The following is a 25113-nucleotide window of genomic DNA, read 5'->3' on the forward strand; positions in this document are numbered from 1 at the left end:
TCATCAATTCTGTGACAAACTGAAGGCCCACTGCTGCAGCTCAAGTGGCTAATTATGTAACCAAAATAACACAGATATGTATTGTACGGAGGCCCCACTGTGCTTCATCTCTACCAGCAGATGGCAGCAAGAAGCTCTGTATGTCTACTGGGTTGTTTACAGAAACCATCTGTGAAGGCAGTAGTGCTGATATATTTTGAAACAGTGAACGCAGTGAATATTAAAAAGAAACCATGTTTTGTTATATAATGTGTTATAGTGTGATTCAATGATTACCCGTGTTTATTGAATCTGCACCTTTACATTCTCCCCCTCATTATGGGATGGAGGTTCTTCAGCAGATGGTCAGTGCGGCGAGCATCCACGGGGGCCTGAGTTCTTCATGTTGCGCAGCAGCTTGAAGGACAGCTGGGAGGAGTCTAGACGGAAGCTCCTCCGCTGGAGCGTCAGGGCCGGAAGTGTGACTCCTCAAGAGTTCTTCTGAGGCTTTTACTGCCACCGGGCCACGTCAGTGTGGTTTATTATGAGGAGGGGGGGGGGGGGGGAAAGCACCTCAGCATCATCAAAAAGCACCATCTGGAAGCCTCACGAATACGGAAAGATGAACATATTCTATATATGGGAGATGTTTGCAGAGGTCGGTTTGAATGCAAACAGCACTGAATTTGCACAATAACATTTGTGCTAGTCTGATTCGTCGTCAAGCTCCAGTATCTCAGACTTGCTCAGCATCCCATCAGCACATAGAAGGGTCTCTGCAGCCATTACTCATGATTCATCTGTAGACAGAAAGTGAAGCAGCAGTGGCTGTCTGAGGGGCAGGGCCGGAAAAAAAATCAAAAAGGGCATCAGCATGCAGATGGTTTTCTAGCGTGTAGAGCAGCTCCCACGGCACTGCATCGTCTTCAGTTCTGTTCCTGAGGTCTCTTCCTTTTTATAAATGTTTTTTATTTTTGAGAGTTTTTCCTTTTCTGAAGCGAGGCTCCAAGGACAGAGGATGTTGTATGCTGTACAGATTGTAAAGCCCTCTGAGGGCCAATTTGTGATATTGGGCCATACGAACAAAACTGAATGGAACGATTTATTGAATTGTGTCTACTTAATTGTAAGGCCACCCTAGAGGGCACTTCATTATATTCTATCTACCACAGGGGCATCCAACGGGGCACTCTAGCAACCTTTGTTGCAAACTCATGAGGGGTCAAACCCTCATCCCTTTAAGTCCGCTCACGTGTACCAATGCTGATGCCTGACCAGTATCACTGTCATGAGTAACACGAGGATGTAAACCAAGACATCCTATCAGTCAGAACAACAAATCAGAAATGGTATTAGAATAACTTTTAACACATTCTTGGGCTACATGGATACGTGCACTATTGTTAAACATGTTGAAGAATAGACAGCTTGTGTCCAGTTAAACATTTGGCATGCAAATATTTGCATATTCATAAATTCTGAATTTTTCAATGACTGAGCAGGAATAGATGTCACTTCCATAATGCTCAACATAAGACACAACTACATGTCTTAAAACATGTCTTAAAGGTTTCAGAATGTCTTCACATTGTATATAAGGATACCGTCCTTGATGAATAATAATTGTTATATAATAATTTTCTCTCGTGTCTCCCTCTCCCCTTTGTTTCCAGCTGTCCCGTCTGTCCCTCTATGACTGCATGTGTCGGTCTCACTTTCCCAGCTCCCGACTCATCGCTGCCAACCTGATTCACCTGTTCAAAGCCGCACACCTGCAACCCATCTAATCATCAATGTTAAAGTTCATCAACCCAAATTCTTCACTCATTCTTTGCCAGATCATTGAGTCAGCTACTGTGTAATGTAATGCCTTGTTTCTCCAGTCACCAGCCCCCCCTCTAACTTCACCAGCATTTGGGTACACCTACTACACCGTAACAAATGTCAAACTAGTGTAGATTATACGTATATGTTGCATATCAGCAAATTTGTGTGCAAAAACACCAAAACAGTGCAGTAATAAGGAGTGTTAAAAAGCCAATAAGCTTTGGTTAGCAAATTATGTGCCTTCGTCTATTGTATAATATTTTCTTTCATATGGTCAATATTTTAATAAAAAGTTAATTACATTTTATTGAATTCACTTTAAGAGTCAGAACCTCATTTACAGCTTCCTCTCACCGTGTCATTAAAATCCATTGTGTGTTAATTATGCTTAACTGAAAAAGAATAAAGTAAAATAAAAACAGCTTAATGTGTTAATGTGTTAAACATATTATCAGGCATTTAAAGGTGCAAAAATTGGAGCTACACTACATGTGTGAATAAAATACAAGGTAGGATAGAAAATCCATGAAAATGTACAAAAGCTAAACATTCATCATCTGTAGCATCATTAAAAAGTTTACTGCTAATATTCCAATAAGTTTAGGTACAGAAACCTTGAAAAATCAGTCTTTGAGGCAGACATGGCACAACAAAGCATTGCGGTAATGCTTAAATACAGAAGCTGTAGGGCTTAATGTCATGGTCTCTGTCTCCTGTGTGTCTCCTGTTTTCTGTGTGTGTGTGTGTGTGTGTGTGTGTGTGTGTGTGTGTGGTGGGGGGGGGGGGGGGGGGGGGGCTACGACTGCATCTGAGCTCTGGCAGCTGGCACACCTGAGTTTAATCACCTTATCAACTGCTGAACTATTTCACCCCACTGGCTTTCCTACCAGTCTTCGTTAGATCATTCCGTCTGTTCCAGTTATAGCTACGTTCTCAGGCTAAAAATAGTTTTTGTGAGAGTTCCTGGGGTTTCTGTCTCTGAGGTAACAATCTGTTTCTTTGAACTCAGTTCTCCGCCTACCTGTCAGCTGTTCTTGGTTCCCAATCTCCTGCCTTCCTGCTCACTCTCTCAGCCGTCAAACCCAGCTTCCCGTTCCCGTCTGTTCAGCCGCTGCCTTGCCCGTCTGCCATTATCTCCATTCAGAAAACCAAGTTTAGCAATAAACATTTTAAACCTTTTGTCAGCATCAATGAACTCTTGGAAACCAGTACAATATTTCAGAACTCTGTGAAGTTGTAAAGCTTAGCTGATCTGAAAGGGTTTCATTTATGAGATGAACAAGAATTTGCAAATAAATATAAAGCAAACGCCATTCAGCTCATGTGACACTTGCAGCCTAAAGCAAAGGTTACCAAACTTTTAAGGCTTCACTAACAGATTCAATTTGTTATTTTGCTCAGGACCCACCAAAGGTGCACACACACATAGTGGCTAACGTTACAACGACCGCTACTTGAAGTTAACACAGGCTAACATTAAATCTAAATTTTACCAAGGGAAACCAGCTAACCTTAACCTTGCCAACCACTAGCTTATAAGCTAACTATATATACAGTGTACATATTTTATATTTCCCGCTTCAGAGGAATAAAAGCGGTCGTAGCTTAACGTTACAGAACATAGCTAGCTAGGTGGCTACAGCTAGCTGTTGAGCTTAGGTGCTAAACCAAGGGTAACGTTTATGTAGAATAACTGGACAATGGCAACTTGGCTTCACAATATTTTTTAAAGGTATTTTTGTTTTCACACTGACAGTTAAACAGTGAAGTTCCCCTCGTGCCAGACAAGATGCAGCGTTTCTAAGAGACAAGATGGCTGACAACAAAAAACAGCCGTTAGTCAATTTGAAATTTCAATATTTTCTGAGGCAGAAAACAAAATAACCGCTAAAACCACTATTTAGTTCACGGAATTTATTCATGATAATCACTATGACCACAATTCAGAAGGTGAGAAAAATACATTTCTAGTGAAACAATCACAAAGATAATTATTCCCTTGAGTACATATCATTTTGGAAAGACATTCACCTTACAGCTTTGTTCATATCATATCATTGACAGGGCACACTAATGTACACTATGATAGTAACTATTTTGTGTAAAGCTATAAGCAAACATGCAGGTGAGCAGTTGGGGAATCATCAAGGTTGAAAATAATGCTTCAGACTTCCAAAGGACTTCCCCAAATTGCGTTGTGGCAGTGTGAGACAAAGGATGCGTCTCTCAGACCAAAAGCACTGATCAGGGGCTGGGATTTGCTGGAAGACAAAAGAATCGTGAATTTATGTGTAAGTGCAAAGGCAGTCAGGATATACACTCTGTAGTCATTTTACTAGGCACACCTGTACATTCCAATACAACAGCTTTGCCATAAATTCTACTTTTTATTTCTGAATGTCTGATATTCTGCCCATATTCTGCCCATTAAGAGGACAACAAATTAGAAACACCTCTCAATATAATGTAGTCCAGTACAGCACCACCTTTAACTACGACCTAATTAATAAACATATTCGATTTTTACATATTCTTCCCAAAAACTGAACATTATTATATTGTAAAGGTGGAGTTTATGGCAGGGCTGTTGTATTGGATCGCATCAGATGGTGCAGGTGTGCCTAATAAAGTGGCTACTGAGTGTGATTTAACAAGTGAGTATTCTGCTTGAACAATTCAAATACGTTTTTTATGGTCCTTATTTGAACAGTGACTGAAGCTATTCACTCTTACTTCAGCAGGGGACGTCCTTGTGTCTTTTTTTCCTCAGCAACTTGCTCTTCCAGCAGAGACTGCTGGTTGCTCAAGGTGCTAGATTGTTGGTTCGCAGACTGAGAAAGCTTTGCTGCCGGGCTGAGCCTTAAGTTTACATCCTGCAGGCCTTTGTGAAAGAAGTCCTTGGGGTTCCACTCGGCCCCCTAATTTCAGCACAAGAGATATTTGTGATATTCAGGCATTTTAACAATGAAGACAGAGTGATGAATGAAAGCTTGGAATGTGATGTTATATGTTCATAGTAATGCATGTTCTGACACAAATACACTAATCCCGCATTGTTAACGTGTAAGACGGACACTGTAAAATAAAGACACAAACAAAGCAGTGGGAATACATTATCACAACACAGATATCACTTCATGCATTGGAAGCAGAGTGTGTATGATCTGTTAAGAGTGGCCTCCTCCCTTCACTGCATATACAACTTTGGATTTTCACGAAGAAATAATATAACAACATCACACAGTTGAGGACACAGACCAAATATTGCAAAGGAAGCTTTATTGCCAGTGACAGAGGGGAAATATCCAGAATGGAATTTTTTTTCCACAATATATTGTACTCTGATCTTGATTTAAACAGTCCAACACCGGTTTTAAAAGTACATCTATTTAGCAAATTACCCATGTACCCTAAATAGTTACAGTCCTGCAGGTCTGAAGATATAAGTTTCACCTCAACACACAATGGCCAAATAAACACGTCCAGTTATAATTTATCAGATATTCAATCACGATCACCGAACCAAGGTCTGACCATGCAGCTGGGGTACCTCTGCACGCTCCTCCCTTGTAAATCAATGCCATGGCATAATTCCTATTAAACAGAACAACACACCCATAAAGCCGCAGGCATGGCTTTTACAAGGATACGCTCACAGATACAATGGCACTTTAAACAATTTGGAAAAAAGAACTGCACACAGAGCTTGCTGAACATATTGTTTACTACAGTAACAAATAAATTGCTGGAAAACGGTACAGATTTCTTTTTACAGTTGATTTGGTTGCTTTTTAGCTGTTTCACCATTTAGGGTATTTGATATATGGAATGGCCTCCACAAAAAGCCGACCGGACAACGACCGAGTGATTGTGACATTTGTGTAAAAAAAAAAGGGTTTTTAAAACAATTCCATGTGTGGATGATGACTATAGCTTTTTGAATTAATTCGATGGAAGATCTGATTTCAAAATAAACACGTTATTGAGTTAAAAACAAAGGATCTATATTGCACAGGAAGAGTGTTGAATCTTTGACTGTCCGCACGAAACCTCAGAGCACTTGCATTGTTGTCATGGCAACACCACCATGATCCAATATCCAGTGTGAGGGCCACCGGGGGGGGGGGGGGGGGGGGGGGGGGGGGGGGGGTCGCACATTATACACCGTTTCATTATCAGCCGCAATGTCTGCCTCCACACACACAACTAAACACAGAATAAAAAAACATTTTTGAATACAGCATCAGCTCACTGTGATTATCAACAGACACGTATTGTCCTGGAATGCTCTGGTGAAATGACGCACTCCATGTGACAAACGGCAGTAATAACAGAATAACAGTCCCCTCACTGATATTTACATGGTGGGTTACTGTAGTGCAAAGACTGATTGAAAGCAAATCATTTATTCTTTGGTTAAAAATGATATAAATATATTTAAGTTGTGCGTGCAGACACCTGCGCGACGTAATAAAATCTTTAATAAATCTAATTTGTACTATTTATTACGTGTCCATCTATTAGAATCCTCACTCTAAATGATCTATTTTCTGGTGACATTCTGACAATATAGATGTAAAGTTAACTCTAAAAAAAAAGGCCACATACTGTGTGTCTCTGCTGTATGTGTACGCACACTGTTTGGTAATGAAAACACGTATCCCGTGGAACTTATATAATACTCATTTCTTATGACACATTCACGATGCATGAATCACAGGGAACACAGCTGGGGCAAAACAGCGATGTTACAGGAACATCCCACTTGATTGGACATCAATAACTGACTTGCACCTTCCTTTGTTTCAATCATGCAAAACAAAAATAAATATCTATTAGTATAAGTATGAAAATAATCACCACTACAGCCATACACACTCACGTACTGTATACATACTGATATATATATACACAAACTTCAAACTGCACGTTTGAACAATATCTAAAGGTACACACCAAAGTAGAAAACAGAAAAATGGGGGGGGGGGGCAAATAAAAGATCCATAGCTGGGTCAAACAGGTAGCACAGAGCAGCACTCAAGTGTAGGCACAATCTGCTTTTTACATCATCAACAACGGCCCCAAAGGAAAAACCACAGCTACCGAAACATAGGTGACCTATACAAGCACACAAACAGGTCAACAAGTAGACAGTACATTTTGACACTGCATAGAGTTAAAAACACAGTCCAGGCGAGCACTCAGCTGTACCGAGCGCACGTCACCGAGATCTGATTCTAGCTATATTAGCGTCCACAAACACACACGTCTGCGCTTGTGTTCCGCTAAGGTACGTCGTCGTTTATCTAGACTTTGAGACTTCCTCCCTTTCCCCTGGACTTGGCTCAGTTGGCCTGGACTGGTTTTGGACCCACTGCAACGCCATTACAGTCGAGAATGTACTGCAGACAACCTTGAGGCGGGTGCCCAGCACCATTTTTAGTGGGTTCGCCGACGATCTCTCCCTTCTGGCCGGCTCCCTGAAATGATAAAGAGATATCTTATTCATCCTGCAACAACTGTGATTGTTGTAAAACAAATATCTTGAATATTATGTATATCGACAATGGTGCTCAACTAACACAAGCCACATGTTTCTAATCTCTGTGCCCGTGTGTGACTATACCTGGGATGGCTGTATGGTGGTGGGTCTCTGGGGAGCATTAGCTTCCCTCTCCGCCGACTGGTTCATCTCTGCCAGCACCATGTCTGCGATGAGCTGCCTGTCCTCGGCCTGGTGCTCCCCCACCAGGGGCATAGAAGAGCCCACCACCTGTGCCGCATGGAGGATGGTTGAAGCAGAGAGAAAGGGAAGTGGACACATATGTCGTACTCTATTCTTTACAGACTGATATACTGAAATATTTGACCTGACGGAACAGGTTTAATCATTGCAAGCTTTCAATCAGACTCCTACCTCTGTGATGAAATCTTTGCCATCTTTCCCGTGGATAGCTTTGACTGCGCAAATGTCCAGACCCCCGAAAATCTCTGCGCAGGTGTCGACCCACAGCTTGTACCTGAACAAAAATGCATGACTCAAAACCAGTTGCAGCATAATGAGACACTGATTGTCGCAGCTGATCACAGCAAACAGGTCAACGCACCGGGAGGTGCTTGCTAATATTCCACAAGTAACATAATCAATGAACCTGAGATGATTTGCTACAATAAAATCAAACATTTGTCTTTGTATAGAGAGTAGAGTGGTGCAGGAATGAGTCCCAAAACCCGGAAATGAGTTCATTATTTTATCGGTTCCCTTGTCTCGAAGTCGATGGTTACTTTAACGGGTTTTTGGTTAAATGCCTGAAATAGTAGTTTGTTTATAGCCTAACGTTATCTTTTCACTTCTACCGATTGCATTCACGCTTCAAAAATCCTAAAAGTGGTATTGATTTTCTTAAGATTATCTTGCTGAACAAGAAGAATCATAAACTTGTGTTCGCCACAGAGGTTTTTATTCTGCAATAATACTAAACTCAATGGAAAAATTCAATTGGCTTTTTGTTGAGGGAACCAAGATGATGCTAATAAATCTGGGGCTGGCCTATAAAAATGCTTCATCCCTGCCCCGCTCTTCAAAGACAGAGCGCATTTAGGTCAGCGGTGGTGGGAAAACAATCCATCGCTCTCATTGACTTTGCATTGGGTGAAGGTGCCTCCTTGTCTCTTTTGTCTGCTGACAAAAAAGCATAAAAATGCCTAAAAGCTGCAGTGTGGTGAGATGCACTGCCTACATGGCAAAGAAGCCAGAACTAAGTTTTTACAAGCTGCCGGACCGAAAAACTGAGTCTTTAAGAAGACAAAAGTGAGGCATCTGCAGGAGGAGTGGGAAAACTAACATCTTGACATTCAGTATTCCGAACGTTACGTGTGCAGCAAGCTTTTTGTCCAAATGTCAGTTTTAAGTGATCTAGATTTTTGAAATCTGATGTTTTTAGCTAGCTCTAGGCGTTTTTGTCAGCGTTTCTGCATATTTTCTGTATTGGATTCTTCTTCACTCACCGATCAGTCATGGCCACCTGCTCCAGCATAGCTGAGCCAGTATTGGTCTTCCAGTTTCCAGATATAGACGTTCTCCTGCAGCGTGTTAAGCACACACATTACAACTGTTTTGTTTCTTGTTTACTTGTTAAACTGGAGTAGAGGAAGCGTAACTGTACATACATGTAGGCTTTGTAGTCAGTGCCGATCTTCTGGATTCTGATGTCGTACTTGGAGTCGATGAGGGGTTCTGTGGTGGTGTACGTCTGCGTGAGAGCCACGACACTGGCTATGTCCTGGAACTTACTGTGATTGTCCACCTTCACCTGTAAACAAAAACAGACGCATGAGACAGAACCAAGCGTTGTGATACATTGATGATACTGAAATTGCTTGAATTAGCTGAATTTTTAATATGGCTAAAGTTCATAGCAAAACACATTGATGCATTCTTTCATATTACTGCAAGAAGAAAAATCTCCATACCTTTCCAATACCGGAGTGGGCGTGTCCAATCTTCACAACAACAGGGAATGACGGCATGCTCACCTAAAGTTAGAACGTTCTTGCCTTATATCCTGCTTCATACGTTCATCTTAAATTTGCAAATTAGCACAAACACTTTGGAACAATCTTTGAATGCAGTAACAAAAGTGTGTACTCACCATCTCCTTGTAGTTTGGGTAAAACGTCTGCTCGATCAGAGGGAACTTCTCTGCACCCAGCTTCCTGTGGGTGTTGATTAGTTGGGCAAACTGGACACACAGAAAGGTAAATAAATCATGTATAACTTTTGTACAAATCACATCACAGAGCAAATTACAGTTATGTATTCAGACAGAGAATAGATCATTATTATTGAGCGCCTACCGCCCATGGCTTGTCACACAGGTTGTAGATGGACTCGAGCGAGTTGATGCATGGGACGCCTCCGTACTGCAGGCCAATGATCAGGTTGCGAAAATCTTCATTCTGGGTCATACTGAAGGCATGTTGACGAATGAGGACAAAGTCTGGCTTGAATGACCTGGAAAATTAAATCATAGCAGAGAAAAAAAATAACAAACTGTGATAAGTGATGATAGCAATGAGGATCAATCAGTCAGCACCGTGGGTGGAAACACAACATGATTAAAATATGCTAAATGTTGACTTCGGTGGGTACATCTTTTCTGTCTTCTTGCGTGTGTATGTGTGTGTGTGTGTGTGTGTCTCACCTGATAACCTTGGTAGCATTTCTGAGGACTTGCATGTTAACGTTGCAGGTCCCGTTGGCATGAGCCACAATGTTGATCTCATTGAATTCAGCCTGAGGAGTCAATGATTTGAGAAGTGTGTGAGGACAGAGGGCCTCGACTTCTCTTTACAAAAGTATTTAAAACGGAGAACACCGGCTTGGCAGAACGTACCTGCTCCACTTTGATGTCGTAATCTCCATGTATTTTCTTTCCCCGGAACAATTTCGCCCTAATTAAAACAGAAACAATTCATCAACTTGATGTAAAAACAGAATAAGGATTCCTAAAATAGAGATTTGTGTTAAAAAAAATGACAACAACCTGTAATGTGAATTCATGTTGAGTGTATATATACAGAGCAGACAAATGCTCCCTTTCACGCTCTTCAAACTGCTGATACACAGCCTCTCTCACACTTCTTCCCTTCAACGAGGATATAGCGCTAAAATATTACAACACTTTACCAGGCTGCATCATCTTTAAAGCCAAGCCGTCGACATCATACGCACACACGTGCAATTACTGCCTGGTCCACTGGCAGTAACACACAGTGGGGTTAATAAAGGACGATGCACAGGTAGCATTCCTATTCAGAAAATGGCTTCACTTGTGATGTGATTCGGCACTTTTTAAAACAGAGCGTCTGCTCGAATAAAAATGACACAGGCGGGCCCTTCTTTTTCTTTTTTTCCTCCCTAAATCACTGGTGAGGTGGAAATCTTTCGGCATTGGAAGCTGCAGAAGCCAGACAACGTCGGTGTTAACAAGGAGTTAGATTTCTTTGTGTATTTTCTGGGGTTGGGCCGGACAACATAAGCTTATAGCTGTAGAAACTACTGGGTGATCTACAGTAAATCAATATACTAAAAAAATGTCAGGTTTCCTTTCCACAGCTTCAAGCTCATATACCAACAGCCATCTGCTGCAGTGCAACAGCCTGTGTGTGTAAATTGGTGCGATGCAGGATATTGTGAAACCCATTTTTACACAACAGGATTTGCAGAATGTCCATGTTTCAGTGAGGCTGTGTTGATACATTTAGACGACCTGATGTGGAGTTCTCACTGCGTCTTCCTCTGAGTTCGTATCACCCCGCTGTCACGTATCCTGCGCTCCCTGCCAATTTAGTGCGGCGCTAAAGCTGAATAATTCATTCCCAAGCTAATTGGGGCACAGGGAACTATTTGGCTGTGGTGGAAAACAAGCATTAAAATATGAATCAGTGCTCCTATATCTGTGAAAATGAAAAGCCATAGCCTGCACTGTGATGAATGCTGTGTGCCAATGCAGACTGTAAACTGAGACGGTGCTTCCAAAACACCACCAAGAGAAACAAACACACACTCTGACTTTATTTTGCTGTTTAAATTGTAATCTTTGTCAGCGTGGGGAACGGTTGTGTGGAGGGAGCATCATGCTGTGTCTGATCACTGCAGAGTCCAGCTCAGCATGCTGAGCATGGAAGCCCCACGTTCAAAGAGGACGCCATCAGTTATTAGGCATTAATATGCATGGTTTGACAGGAACCAGCTTCTCTGGTTAAAATCTAGCTTTCATCCCAAAACAAAACGAAGGACGTTATTGTTATGTATTAGCAATAATTCTGCCTTTACCATTATATCGTTCTGGCATTAAAGCTGGAGTTAGCCTCAGCGGGCACTGAGCCTAACTGCTCACTGAGATGTTTCCTCGGATCATTAATTTGTAAGAATCAAACGTGTCCTCGTGACTTGAATTAAATGACATGAGAAACCAAATAAGACAAAAAAACGCGTTCCTCTTTTGTGATTTTAAGAGTGAGCCAATATCGACGAGAGAAAAATGAAGCGACTTCATTAATGGTTGCAGGTTTACAAATTGCCAAAATCATCTTATTACTGTGAAATATCTTTTTAATTCAGATGATTCACCCGGGAGCTTGGTTAGCGGGAGTGCGTGCTGAATTTTAATGTCTGCTCAGCATTCACTCTCACACGTGAGTAATGTTTGAAAAAGGTTAAGCTCACAGTACAAAAAGGAATCCTGCTCTGATTCCTGTCAAGTACAGCTCCCCCGCTATGTTTTTAATGTAGAACACTGAATGAAAGGAATCTATGCCCCTCCTTTAAATTGAGCGGCCTTATGGAGCGAATAAGAGAGCGGTACACGTCGGCCATTAGTCTGATAGGTAAGACAGTGGAACATCTGCTCCTCCTGTCGTAAGAGCAATTTATAGCACAGTATTTCTGGCACAAAACAAACCTCCCTAGAGGCCTGGCAGCTCCATCTAACGAGCAGAAAGGCTGTCTGAATGACGGAGGGCTTCTGTCTCTATCTGTGCTGTAACTCTGGAAATCTTTATGGTTTCATCAGCCCACGTTTTATCCAAGTTAACTATTCTTCTAAACACAACCTGTTACACAACAAAGTCCTTGTTCAAATACTGATATTAATGTTCTCTGTTTTCTTTATATGGCTGATTCTAAGATTGCAGGACATTTTGCATTTAGAGCCTTCTGTGAAATTGTACATGTTTGTGAGTAATAATTAAAGTATCTCAGACATTAAGATAATCCTCGTTTGTTGCTGGTAGCTGGTGTCCATTTGCAAAGACAGAATTTTAGCAATGGTCAACATTTTTGTTTCTCTACACCTAGAATTAATTGCAATGTCCTTGATAAAATATCAAAGAAATATGTAAATATATATATATCATCTGGGATTTGACTCATTTGAACTGAAAAATGTATGCTGATGGCTGAGTCATCTGCCAGATGCAATTAGTCTGAAGTACTCTTTCCTGATTTCATTCTGTGTCTCGGAGCCACCGGTGCTCATAACTCTGGCGTCCATTTGCGGATGGCGGACAGAAAAAAAAACTCTTGAAACAGCCCGTCACAAAATGAGATACAGCACATAAAGAGCCAGTCTCAAGGTGTGCCAACATTACAGAGGATATTAGGGGTTTAGTAAAAACCTGCTAAGGACGCATTTCATCCTCTTACAGCTTGGCAGCAGCTGTATTTGTTACGGTTTCCGTCCCGCCTGTGTGAGACCTGAATACAAAGCATGTGGCGTTTCAGACACGTCTGCACTTTTTCTGACGCTTTCTCCTCTGAATCATCCACGTGATATTTGTTTTTTAAATTATAGTTAATAGCACAATACCTTCTTGAACGGTGGTACAACGTACACATCTATAAGCTACACAACACTGAATGTGAACGAAGCAGACCTACACTACTACTGAGTAAACTAAGATTGATTTGTACTGCACACTGACTTACAACCACTGGGTGAAAGGTCGCACGACAGCAACCAAAACAAACCAAGCCTCGTGCTGAACTCCCCACTTCGGTGATCTTGAGCAGTCATGAAAAATAGATGCAGCACTCAGACAGAGGAAGCCCTTTGTAAATGAGGTGTTTTATCCGATTCTCCCCGGTGGATGTGTATTACATATATGAAGCAAGAAACCATTATGAGCGATGCTAGTCTGCGGAGATCATGAACACAATGGACTGACATTGCGTTTGAATAAATGTCAGCGCAGGAAGTCACTTGACATTTTTCATCAAATACGGAGACACTACTTCATATCAGATATGGTTAAATACCGACACTAAGGACAATGGAGTGTGAAAAACTGTATCACTTGCAGCCCAACCTACTCAATATTCTCAATTGGAATGACCTTTGGTGAATGACGTGGTTTTAGTTTAATGGATTATAATGCGCTCCTCTGCCAGAACTGCACTGCAATTCTTTTTCCTCAACAAGCTGCTTGCTTTCCGCTCACAACAAATGTGGAACAAGTGCAGCAAAATGCTGTCATCCCTCCTACAGACGAGGGTCTGATCTTATTAATATTGATCAGCGGTTATGTTATAAACATGGCTAGTCCTGCACACAGAAACAGGATAAGTGGCTGCAGCAAGGCCTCCTGACTCAGCGAAGCCGAGATCCTACTATTTGTGTGATATGTTGTGTTTTAGGGGCAATCTCCTCAAAAGATCCAATTGAATTCAGCTGTATATGTATCTTAGGCAGTGTAAAATGAAAGGCCGCAAACCGTGGCCGTCAGGCACAGACGACATATTAAACCTTGATGTGACACCCGCGTGTACAACATGACATCCTGCATAGACGGATTCCAAGTGTGACGGCCCAGTTCATTTCACGTCAGATATAAACTACCAAATATTCTGATGTTGTTCAATGCTTAAAGAAGGGGAATGAAGATTTTATTCAGATTTTATTTCCATGCCGTGTGAAAGCCTAAAGAGTCCACAAAGCCAGAATACCAGCAGTCTCTTTGTGCTGTACGTTAGTGAGGCATTATAGAATATAAATAAATAACTACAGAAGATTCTGCCCATTTTATTTTCTTCTTATTTCCCTTTATATCCTTCTTGGTGAATACTGTCTTTTTTTCTTGTTGTTGTTGCTGTCGCAGTTAATGCTTGCTCTTTTGTTTTCGGTTTGTTTGAGTCTAGTTATCCCCCTTGTGTGATTTCTTTGTTTTCATGCTGGTCATATGTATTGCATTTTTTGTTTTCATATTGCTCACTTGTATTGCATTAAAAAAAGAAAAGTAAGGCACAATAATGTCCATAAATTCTACACAATAGGAGAAAATGTAAGTCACATAGAAGGACTGGGCAATTGTGTGGGGTATCCAGCTGCACAGCTCCAGCACACACATTTGCTGTGGAAAATATGTCAGCTGTGCAAACAAGTGTTGATGGTGTGGGGATAGAATTACCATATTCTGTACTTTTCGACAAGATATCCGTCTCAAAATAAATTCTTTCCTCTAAATCTGTGTGCATACTCGTTCAGAGCACTTTAACTCTGTACCGCCGTTGACTGACAGAGACACTTGTTTAAAGCTACCTCTGAGTAAGATCCCCCAGGACATTAACTGTCAGTGCAACGGCTTAAATGCCTTAACATAAAGCCTGTACTCTTAACATTAATGACACAATGGTCCCATCTCAGAGCTGGATGAGAAATATAACCATGCGGATGATGCTATTTAATTTCACTGTATGTTTTACTTACCTATCTACTGCTCACCACTTGTATGATCGGCTAATGGAGCCCTATGCACCATGTGCCGCAGTTGGTTACAATCATGTCAGCGCAGGGCATGTCATGTGACCTCCTATCTGTGAGCGGGGGGGAAACCCGCTCACAGATAGGAGGGAAAGGACTGGAGGGAAAGCACTGCAGTATTTAGACTGCCTCCAAAGAAATAATGTACCTTTCCCACTTATGCACAACCTGTGGGACATCTATTTTTAAGAATGGCAAAATGCCACATTACATGACAATACTATCAGTTATTTTAGTTAACAGACTAATCTTTCTTTTTTTACAGGCAGCTGTCATAAACCCTACTTTCTATTTCTCCAATATGTACAACAAAACAATGCAACAGAAAAGCTCATCTTAATAGAAGACAATAAAAAGCATCCATCTTGGTGTAATGTCATTACCGCTGTGAATCAATGGACCGTATTTGCTCAAGCATTGGCTGCCTCGTTGTATTACCGTAACACTGGCATGCTGTACCATCAAACCACAGCAGCAGTGCCCATTCTCATCCGCAGGGCACGCGATGCATGTTGTTTCAGTGGCTCTTTAACCCTTTACCTCACTGCTACATCGAAGGAATCACGTGGAGAAAAAAATCAACATGAAGGATGAGCAAACAAACGACACACAGCCCAGAAAGGATTCGAGGAGACAGAGTAGAGCAACACATTTCCTTACCACTCCTGTTGTGGTTCGTCAATTACCAGGAGAATCTTGAACTTCTTAGGCGTCGTGACTTGGGTCTGTTCCACTAGCCCTGCTGAGGCAGCTGTCTGCTTTACAACGTTGGTGATGGAGCTGAAGAAGCCCGCTCCGGTGGACTGAGACTGCGGGGGTTTCCTCTCTGGAGCAGGGGAAGTGGCTGGGGGAGTGGGCCCGGTTGTAGGAGACTTGGCTGGGGTGGGGGAGGCAGGTGGAGCAGGCTGAGCGCCGTCAGGCCTCTGGAGGTCGGTCATGTAGCCATTGGGCAGGTTGGAGATGAACGTGCTGTCCGAGAGACGCCGACGCAAATAATTCATGGCTGCAGCTCAGAGGGCAGAAGAGTCAACAAGAAAAAATGATTCTGCAGAGGAGTCCCCGTTCCCAGTGTACAGCTGATAATGGCTGAGCTCTCAATGCAAACTCCCAGCGAGCATCCTCAGAGCTCCCCCTCACTGGCGGTGACGCGACACTCTCCCTCGACCAATCCCGTCTTCCCTGTGCTTTCCTCAAGCATTGCAAATGATGCCCAGGCTGTGCCTCTCCTCCCTCATCTCGTTCTCTCCTCTTCTGCACTCTAACTGGCGTGCATGCCTGCCTTCTCTACCCCTCCCCCATTCCCTGCTGCCTCATAGGCGTCATGCTTCTTTGAACCACTGCATATAAAATAGAGGAGTTTCCTGTGTAAGTATAGAGCAGTACTTCATAATAGCCATCCTCCGGCTCCGGCTGTTCCATGTGTGTTTTTTTTTTCTGCCCTGTGTCCATGCACAGTGTCTCTCTGTGTGTGTGAAACGCAGCCGTGAAATCTAAAATGGCTGTTTGGACTAGTGGGCAATGTTGAATGAGAGGACGTCAGCAGCAGTCCCCTGAGACTGAAATGCATGCAGTAGATCCTCTCTCTTAATTGATTTATACAGCCACTTATGTTTACAATTTTACAAATTACAATTTGCCAACAAGACACGCTTTACTTCAGAAGCACTTGTCCACTGTGGGTGGCAAAGTTTATCATTATCTGCTCTTACATTTTCATTTAAACATTAACTTCTGTACACAAAATTACTGCTTACAATATTTATTGGGTACTAAATTATCTGCCACTTCACAAAAAAAAAGTGTGTTCATTACTAATTTTGAACCCCAAAATAACTGACTGTCACTGGTACTCCTCCTTATAATGCATTCATAGGCTGCTGTTTCACGATTTAATTGGTATATACAAGGAATATGAAGGCACTAACGCTGTGTGATGAAACCGTCACAGAGCTCCATGTCACCGGTAAGAGATGGATATTTTGAAAATGCATCAGGAAACAGATCAATAACACATCGATACAACTTACTGGTCAAGCGGGGGCTGCACAGTTCATGCAAATCTGAAACACACAAACATTGACTCTTCAGGGACAAACTGAGGAGTTATACATCTTATTACTAAGGCAATGGAATCTTGAATTGGCAACGTGAATATTTTTCTACCAAACAATGCATGAAGCTGCGCGTTGACGGGTGCCCTCACACTCAGACTGGTTAAAAGCTGATCTTTGAGCAAACTCCCTCGGCCATCAGGAGATGTGGCACAGGCCACCGTCAGGATAATGTTGATTAGATAAAATGTGGTAAATATAGCATCAGGCTACTTCCACAGAAAGACTCAAACCTACGGTGCATAAGCTGTATAACAGTTGAACTTGTGGACACTTGGACGTTGAAATATAATGCGTTGTCTATTGAATTTGTTTGATCTCTATACATGTGGAGTAAGTTCATGTTTTGTCCAAATTAGCTTCTCATTACTCTACTGCTATTATTTATAAACCTGATGTTGCACATTCTACATATATATATATATATATATATATATATATATACTTTATATATATATATATATTTTCACAATTTCAAGTAAATTATATGTATATTTGTGTTACATCACAAACTCTTCTGTTTCTAGCAAATGGAACAGAAAATGGAATTGGTAATACAATATTAAATCATCCTAAATAAAACAACAATAATACCATTTGTCAAAGCTGAGCTTCACATGAATAGAGGAGTTTTTCTTTTAAATCCATGACAGTGACACACTCCAGCTAATTATAGCTTGTATGTTTGCACTAATATCGTCATTCTGTTTCTTCATATTGTAATTTGACTGTCACTCTGCCTGGTTACTATTCATACACAATATCTGTTGCATAACTTTAGATATTTTTTCTCCTGTTAAAGGACGAGGGATTTTGTCTTTGTTGTTGTTTTTATGTTGTCCAGATTGTAAATCCCTTTGAGGCAACATTTGTGATTTTGGTGTATAAAAATAAATGATGTTGTCCTTCTTAATATGAAGAACAGTGTAGGATGAAGACACCATTTTACCTGAATATCAATGTCTCATTTTCTTTTTAAATATTGGTCATAAAAGACGGTGATAAGGACAGTCTTAGTACTTGTACATAGGCTTGAGGAAAGCTGCACCATCATGTGCTGAATCTTATGCATGGATAGTGGATCCTAGGGTGACATCAGCTGGTAGGAGTGGTGTAGTGAACATCCACACCAACCTCCACTGAAGTGAAAATATAAGTCAGATGTATAGAGATGAGAACAACAGTACATTCCCCTAAATTAAGCATTTTTGTTTTGTTTATTTTGCACAATTTAAAAAAAAAATACACAAACAGAGATACATAATATCACAGTGCAGGAAGAGGCAGAAAGCCCACTGGGTGAAGCCTCCACCTATATAATATAATATAATATATGAGAACACAAAATGAATATACATATACATGAATATACGTATGACTACGTAATACTGTGACAAAGTATACTTGCATTTGTGTTATTTATTGCTCAGACAAAAGGTTTTTATCTGTAATTAAATACATGTCAGTAAAAGTTATTAAAACATGTTTTGTTTTGTCGATAAAGAGTTGGGTGTCAAACTTTTGTTATGTTCAAGTTAAATATTTAACTGTTTTATGTGAGCTAAATCATTTGTCAACTTTTGCAGTGCTATGTTGCTGTATGAAGTTCATTGTAAATAGTATTGGTTGCATTGATTATTGGCAGACCTCCACACAGTATTCATCCAGAATAAATGCACCTTTTAGCAGATTGTCATCAGATCTCTAAACGCGACTAACTTCGTCCCCGCTAGGGCCGCTCTCCACTCTTTTGTTTGACGACTGGTGCTGTGAGTAACAGCAAGCAGCGGGCTAACTATGGTGATGTTGTGGCTGTAAAGCTAGTGTTGTTGATGAAGTGAGTAACATTCACTTTTAAGGCTACGCTTCTTTTGAATGTTGTTGTCACAGACTAGCTCGGTGTGTTAGCGTTTGGTTCAACGTTTATTCGGCTTTGCTAAACGTCAGTTGAATTTGGGACCCTGTAAGCAAACCAGCGTTAACTAGCTACAAAGTTGTGGAGTAGCGTAACTGTTAGCTAAAGGTAGCTGGCTAGTTTGTTAGCTCCGTGTTAGCTAAGATAATAGTTAGCTAAACACTGTAACGATATGTGTAAAACTATTGTAAAAGTAACCATCAAAGTCAGCGATTTAAACTTTATTATCTAACTGACAGTAACTCATATAACGCTAGCAGTACATTGTAGCTGTTTAAAGCTAGCCTAACACTGGAGAGGTTAGCCTAGCTTAAGTTACGTGTGTAGCTAACGTTAGCTGGCTGGTGTCCTGACGTTGACTCCGGGGCTAGCAGTACCGCTAACGTTAGCTACACAGTTACCCGCTAACGTCAAGGAAAACGATTTTCATCGAATTGCTTCAAGCCAAGTTTACTCTCTCGTTTACTCTCTGTTTGTCTCTTCTTCAGGATATAACTTTATAGTGTTGCCTTCGCTGGTGTATCTTGCTAACACCGATGTTAGCAACTAGCCTGTCCGTGTAGATGCTCTTCACTAGAATGGACCTGTTGAACTCTCAGTTCCTGGACAAGATGAACAATAACATCGGGAGACTGCACTACGAAGGTTCGTTTTAGCATTATTTACGCGTTGTTCTGTGGTATTCTGTTTATTTAACTTGCCAACATCAATTCCTCCGTGTTTTTGTTGCGATTAGCTAACTTTTTCCAACACTACGGCTCGAGTCAAGCCCACAACTTTCTGTCAACTTTCATGCAAAATGAGTCTGGAAGGTGCCATTAAACTGGGTCTTAAGTGTTATTAAACGTTATTGCAAACACAGTTTTGCCAAGCAAATGTATTGACAATAACCGTTATTGTTGTTTTTGCGCACAGAATTTCATAATCAGAAGTTGATTTTTCAACAGAAGTTAATGACTCTCTTGCGCATTGCTCGATTGACTTGACTTTCCAATCAGAAATCGATTCTATCTGTGGAAACTAAACAGAGACCTCACCTTTTCATATTTGGGGTGTCAGCAGGGTAATCTGGCATTTTCCAGGACCTGTACATCTGGTTAACCGATGATTGCTTGAATGCATGTACCTGGCCAAGTTACATTATTCAAACATTTTGTCAAATGGTCATATGTAGCCATGTTAAGCGATAGTAGTTATTGTTCAATGTGTCATTTGTTTTGCTGATTCCTTTCCCACAGATGAGTCCAGGACGCCCTCCCAGCCCACTGCTATGTCCAAGATAACGGGGCCTCCTCAACACTGCCCTAGCAAACGGAAGTATGGCGAAGAACAAATGGACGACCGAATCAACTGTGACGAGGACCACATGACCAAAATGAGCAGATTGTTTGCCACTCAGCTGTAAGTGCCTAAAAAAAACCATTCAACCTGAAACAGTCCAGTTTGAGATTATGAAACAAAAGTCTGAGCATAACAGTAAATTCTGGTGGAATACAAAGACCACCTCCAGGCTCTGAAGTGTCATGATTTTAAGAGACAACTTAGATTACTGGCACATCATGCGTATAATGTTGCCTGCAATGACCAATGGGATGTACACTAAAAAAGGACAAACAAGACCCCCCCCAGTCTACGCTGTGTGCTGCCATCTGTTTATAGACATGAGACGTGACAGCTGGTGTATGAATTGTCAATGAAAAGGTGAAACTTTTTGTGGTATAAATTAATTTTGTGCTCTTTGTGTAGGGCCCGTCCCTCTGCTGGAGACAATCGTAATGAGCACTGGAGCCTCGGTCACAGTCCTGTGGAGCACATTACTTCCTCCTCCCCCAACGGTCTTCATGGGAACCACCTGTACGCTTCCATTGCTAGCTATGCTGTAGACCAGCCTCTGGCTCTGACCAAAAGCAGCCACGACGTTGTCGTCGGGTCCAGAGACAGGTCTGTCATTGGTGGGACTGTAGAGCGGCAGCAGGTACGTCAACGCTTATGGAAGGTACACTGACAAGAATGAAAGCTTTAAATGAGGTATTGATTATATAAGTGTGATAGAGTTATATACGATTTTTATGTTACCACTCTGTGTATTTCTGCTTGCTGTGTAAAATTAGTAACTGTGCAGGCTGTAGCGTGATGGCTCACCTCGTCGATGCTTCTCATCTTTCTGCATTTCCCGTTCTCGGTCCTGCTTTTGTTAAACGTTCGCACACGTTTTCTCTTTCTGACTTTCTCCCGTTCAACCAAATATTTTCGTGATGTCGCCGTTGTTGTGTGAACCCCTTCTGCATGTTTGCAGATATCTGTATCTAGCATCTACAAGTCTCAAGGAGAACAACACTTGCATGGTACTGAGCCTGCTCGCTGATTGTTTGTATTGTTTTCCACCTATAGAATCGTCCCTCCGTTATTACTTGTGCCCCTGCGAGCAACCGCAATTGTAACCTCTCTCACTGCCACATGAATGGCTGTTCCCCCAGCCCACCTACTGATCCCATGAAGACCAATGGTAAGCCCCGATCATTACCATACACACCCTGTCATCTAATGCCTATAAAGCAGTATGACATTGCTTGCTAATAACCCCACACATGTTGTTGTTTTAGCTAACACAGAATGCGATCCTGTGATTGAGGAGCACTTCCGCCGCAGCCTTGGAAAAAACTACAAAGAAGCGGAGGCCGTGTCCAACTCGGTGTCCATCACAGACTCAGTGGATGACCACTTTGCCAAGGCGCTGGGAGACGCCTGGCTCCAAATCAAGGCTAAGGATGGGGGTCGTCAAACCCCAGAGGCAGATCCGTGAAGCAGAGGGGAGTAAACATTACAATCACTTCCTTAGAGTTCGCATAATGAGAGCGGAGATGTCGTTTCTAGCCAAGCATTTACTTCCCTCAGCCAAGAACAATGTATTATATGGTGCTCACACGGTGTTCCCTTGAGGACCTCAAGGCCGACCTTTTTGTTAGAACACTCGGCTTAACTTAAACTTTATCTCAGTGGTGGTATACATACAGGTACACACATGACATTTTGACTTCTGCATTTAACCCAATCTGAGCATTTTAGGAGCACTGCTTCAAATTGGCAACGTCTTTTTTTAATTTTTTTTTATTGACACACAGTTTGGTGTAGTTGGGTTGACAACGTTAGCTGTGGAAACTGTACAATCAGAGATTTGATCTTGCAACGATAATGAGATTCACAAAGTGTTCAGGGGTTCACCTGCCTGCCTTGATAGCCAAAGAAACGCCCCCGCCTCTCCCCGTCAACGTATAAGCCATAGATCCGGTCTGCATCGTCTTGTCATTCTAAAGTCACACTGCTTTTTAAGAATAATCTATAATACTTGAAACAAGACCACCAGGTGTCATTTGCTCTTCAACGTTTCTAACCGTGTAGGTAGCAGGTTACCTGGTTCAGTTGGAACAAACGCGTTATTGCGTTTTGATATTGTGATGACGCAATTAAGGCTCCCCGCCCCCCCCCCCCCCGGCTCTCTGAAGACACTAGACGAACGTGTTTTCTTTATGATCCTGAACTGGACTACTCCACTGTTAACTGAATTATTTTAGTTTCCTGTTTATATGCTCACTGTGGCTGATTACGTAGTAAACTAATCTCAATCATAGTAGACGTGTCTAACTAGAACGCATGTTTCAAATAGCTGGTTTCTATTACAAACCTTATTCTATACTATATATTTACTCAGAATTTATTTTTTATCTGTAACATTTTAGAAATACTCACTGCTGGTACAGTTGTACTCAATATATTTTTTTGTATCTGGTTTTCATTACTATATGTAGGTGTAATTCTTAGCACCCATCTACAGATCACAGCCTCTGGAAAGGTTGTCTGAATGCAGTTTAAACGGCTCTGTTGCTCCTTATTCTGTGGACCTGGAGGTTCTAGCTTTCTACATGACTGAATACAGCTAAACCTGACCTTCGGTAGCAGTCTGTTAGAAGTGGCTTTATTTATTCGGAACGCGTCGATAGTTTCATGTTGACTTTTGGCAAAACGTGGCGACCGCAGATTCTTTTGTATTGAGAACAACAGAGGATTTCTCCACCGCTTCAACGACGAAGCGGTGGAGTTCCCCTCAAAACTAACATTTAAATGCACCTGGAATACGGGTGTCCTTATTTCACGAGTAGGCATCAACATTCCACCGGGATGGTCTTGACACTTGTCAGTCACTTCAGTCTGTCCTTTAATCAAGGTGACGTCATGGTGCGAGCTGCCAAACTGTTCCTTTGTTAAAGAGCGAAGTGTGTGTGGGTCACAGAGTTTTCTTTTGTGCAGTTGAGTCTGGTTCAAATTCATTTCTCACCCTTCTGACATGCTCTACTTCTGGTAGCATAACCTATTTGTCAACACTGATTAAGATATGGTATTGTACATTTTTGTATGTTAATTAACTGTCCACGAGAACCTACATTTCTATTAATATTCTACAGTTTTTAAATTGTTACATACGCCATCCTGTCTTTTTGTATTTTACTCATACACGACCATCGTTGCGCCGCGCGGAATGATCATAGATATTGTGTTTCTATTCAGAATAGTTTACTCATATGTAGCATGGATGCTCATTATCTTCAAACCCATGCTTTTTTTTTAATAAAAAAAAATCTTTCTAAAAGTTTGTTATTTTCCCACAATTGTCGGACGATGAATAAGTGCAGGAACACGACAGTCTTTTGATCAAAGACTTCTGTACTAACGGTTTAAAGAGTTTGTTTAGCTGTGTTTAGCGTGTACTAGAGTGGATTTTAGGGATTATCATGGAATCTGCTTGTTTGATACAACTAGATTTGTCAGTAATATGTTTTGGGGTATTAGTCCGTTGTTATTTAATTGCTATATTTCGACTACCTGTATCTCAAAGACTTGTTTTGCAGAAAGGTCCTGTTTCAGGTGTCATCCACGTAGAAAACAAAGTAACGCTTGTTCACTTTTGTCCTTATTTCTCTGGAAGAAAATGCCACTGTTTTGTACTTAACTTCTTCCAAATAAACAAACAAATGCCTACCATTGCATATCTCTTGTTTTATAATTGTTTGACCAAATAAAGCAGTCATAATTAGCAAATGACAAACTAGATATTGTATATTATTTGCATGCCTGGAGCTTGCGGTAACACAACTTCTAAACATCAACAACAAAGCCTTCTTGTGGCCTCCACTTTAGTTGAAGCTAAGCTACAAGGGGAACATGTTAATCAACGGACGTGACGCCCGGGATGAGAGTGGAATTCATTTAGCAGACAATGACCCGCATTAAGATCGGCTGGATAGGCGCCGTTTGGTTGTTGTTTCCACTTATCTCTCAAAATGTGCAGTAGTACTGCTACATCGGTAAATTACATTAGACATCTTTGTTGTGATTTCAGTGTTGCAGATACTCGAGTCAATAATGAAGTGGTTACACTAATTAGAGCTCTGCAATCAGGAGTAATAACTCACTCTGTGTTGCCATTGGACAAGAGTCGCCACAGCTACAACATTAAGTGATTTATCAGCATATTAACTCGACCTCTTTGGCTCTAAGGAAGCTGCCCTGGACAAGTGTCCTTTTTGGATGTTGAGTGGACTTGAACTGTACCTGTGATTACAGTATGTGGGGGAGAGTGGCTGATGTTTGTTCCTGGAGCCGCTCTGTCTTGTCACCAGCTTTCACTGTTACCATTCGGGTAAAGAGTTAGAGAAACATAAGAGAGGAAGCTGGAAACCACCACACTGTAGGGACTGTTGCTCTTTAGATACTAGATCTTTAAATCACCCTCCCTTGTCCCAGTGTCTCTATCCTCAGGTCTTACACATAGTTATTTGGCTGCATTTTAATATCTTACTACTTAACGCTTGTCTGCGTGTGTGTGTAATAAATCCGGTGTGTTCTGGATAAGCTGCTGACGTCTTCCCACAGACATTGCAGCCGAAGCCTCTTTGGACTCGGC

The 25113-nt window shown here is 41.5% G+C and overlaps 2 protein-coding genes across 3 annotated transcripts; one reads left to right on the plus strand and one right to left on the minus strand.

Moving 5' to 3' along the window:
* Nucleotides 1-7151: 7151 nt before the first annotated feature.
* On the minus strand, nt 7152-16129 carry syn2a (synapsin IIa; the record flags this gene model as incomplete). 2 transcript variants are annotated; one of them, XM_079182489.1, is made up of 11 exons in its annotated part: nt 7152-7286; nt 7439-7579; nt 7724-7826; nt 8815-8889; nt 8977-9119; nt 9280-9342; nt 9459-9548; nt 9664-9820; nt 10011-10102; nt 10203-10260; nt 15789-16129. In XM_079182489.1, the coding sequence occupies 11 exons, from the start codon at nt 16127-16129 to the stop codon at nt 7152-7154; spliced, it is 1398 nt and encodes a 465-aa protein (XP_079038615.1). The 2 variants fall into 2 exon arrangements, with proteins under 2 accessions (XP_079038615.1, XP_079038614.1); XM_079182488.1 differs by having other exon boundaries at nt 7433-7579.
* Nucleotides 16130-18995: 2866 nt separating this feature from the next.
* LOC306703613 (transcription cofactor vestigial-like protein 4) lies at nt 18996-24182 on the plus strand. The gene is made up of 6 exons (XM_079169619.1): nt 18996-19076; nt 19643-19799; nt 20393-20555; nt 20901-21129; nt 21546-21660; nt 21758-24182. Exons 2-6 carry the CDS (start codon nt 19718-19720, stop codon nt 21955-21957), a joined length of 789 nt encoding a protein of 262 aa, XP_079025745.1. The 5' UTR covers nt 18996-19076; nt 19643-19717; the 3' UTR covers nt 21958-24182.
* The last annotated feature ends 931 nt before the right edge of the window (nt 24183-25113 follow it).

The sequence above is a fragment of the Pholis gunnellus genome, assembly GCF_910591455.1.
Source record: "Pholis gunnellus genome assembly, chromosome: 2".
Lineage (NCBI taxonomy): Eukaryota > Metazoa > Chordata > Actinopteri > Perciformes > Pholidae > Pholis > Pholis gunnellus.

What these genes read in the sequence shown, in the direction of transcription:
- LOC306703613 (XM_079169619.1), top strand. Translation starts at nt 19,718, where the DNA reads ATGCTCTTCACTAGAATGGACCTGTTGAACTCTCAGTTCCTGGACAAG. An exon ending in CGGGAGACTGCACTACGAAG is followed by an intron (nt 19,800 to 20,392) that starts GTTCGTTTTAGC and finishes CCTTTCCCACAG; the next exon opens with ATGAGTCCAGGACGCCCTCC. An exon ending in AGATTGTTTGCCACTCAGCT is followed by an intron (nt 20,556 to 20,900) that starts GTAAGTGCCTAA and finishes CTCTTTGTGTAG; the next exon opens with GGCCCGTCCCTCTGCTGGAG.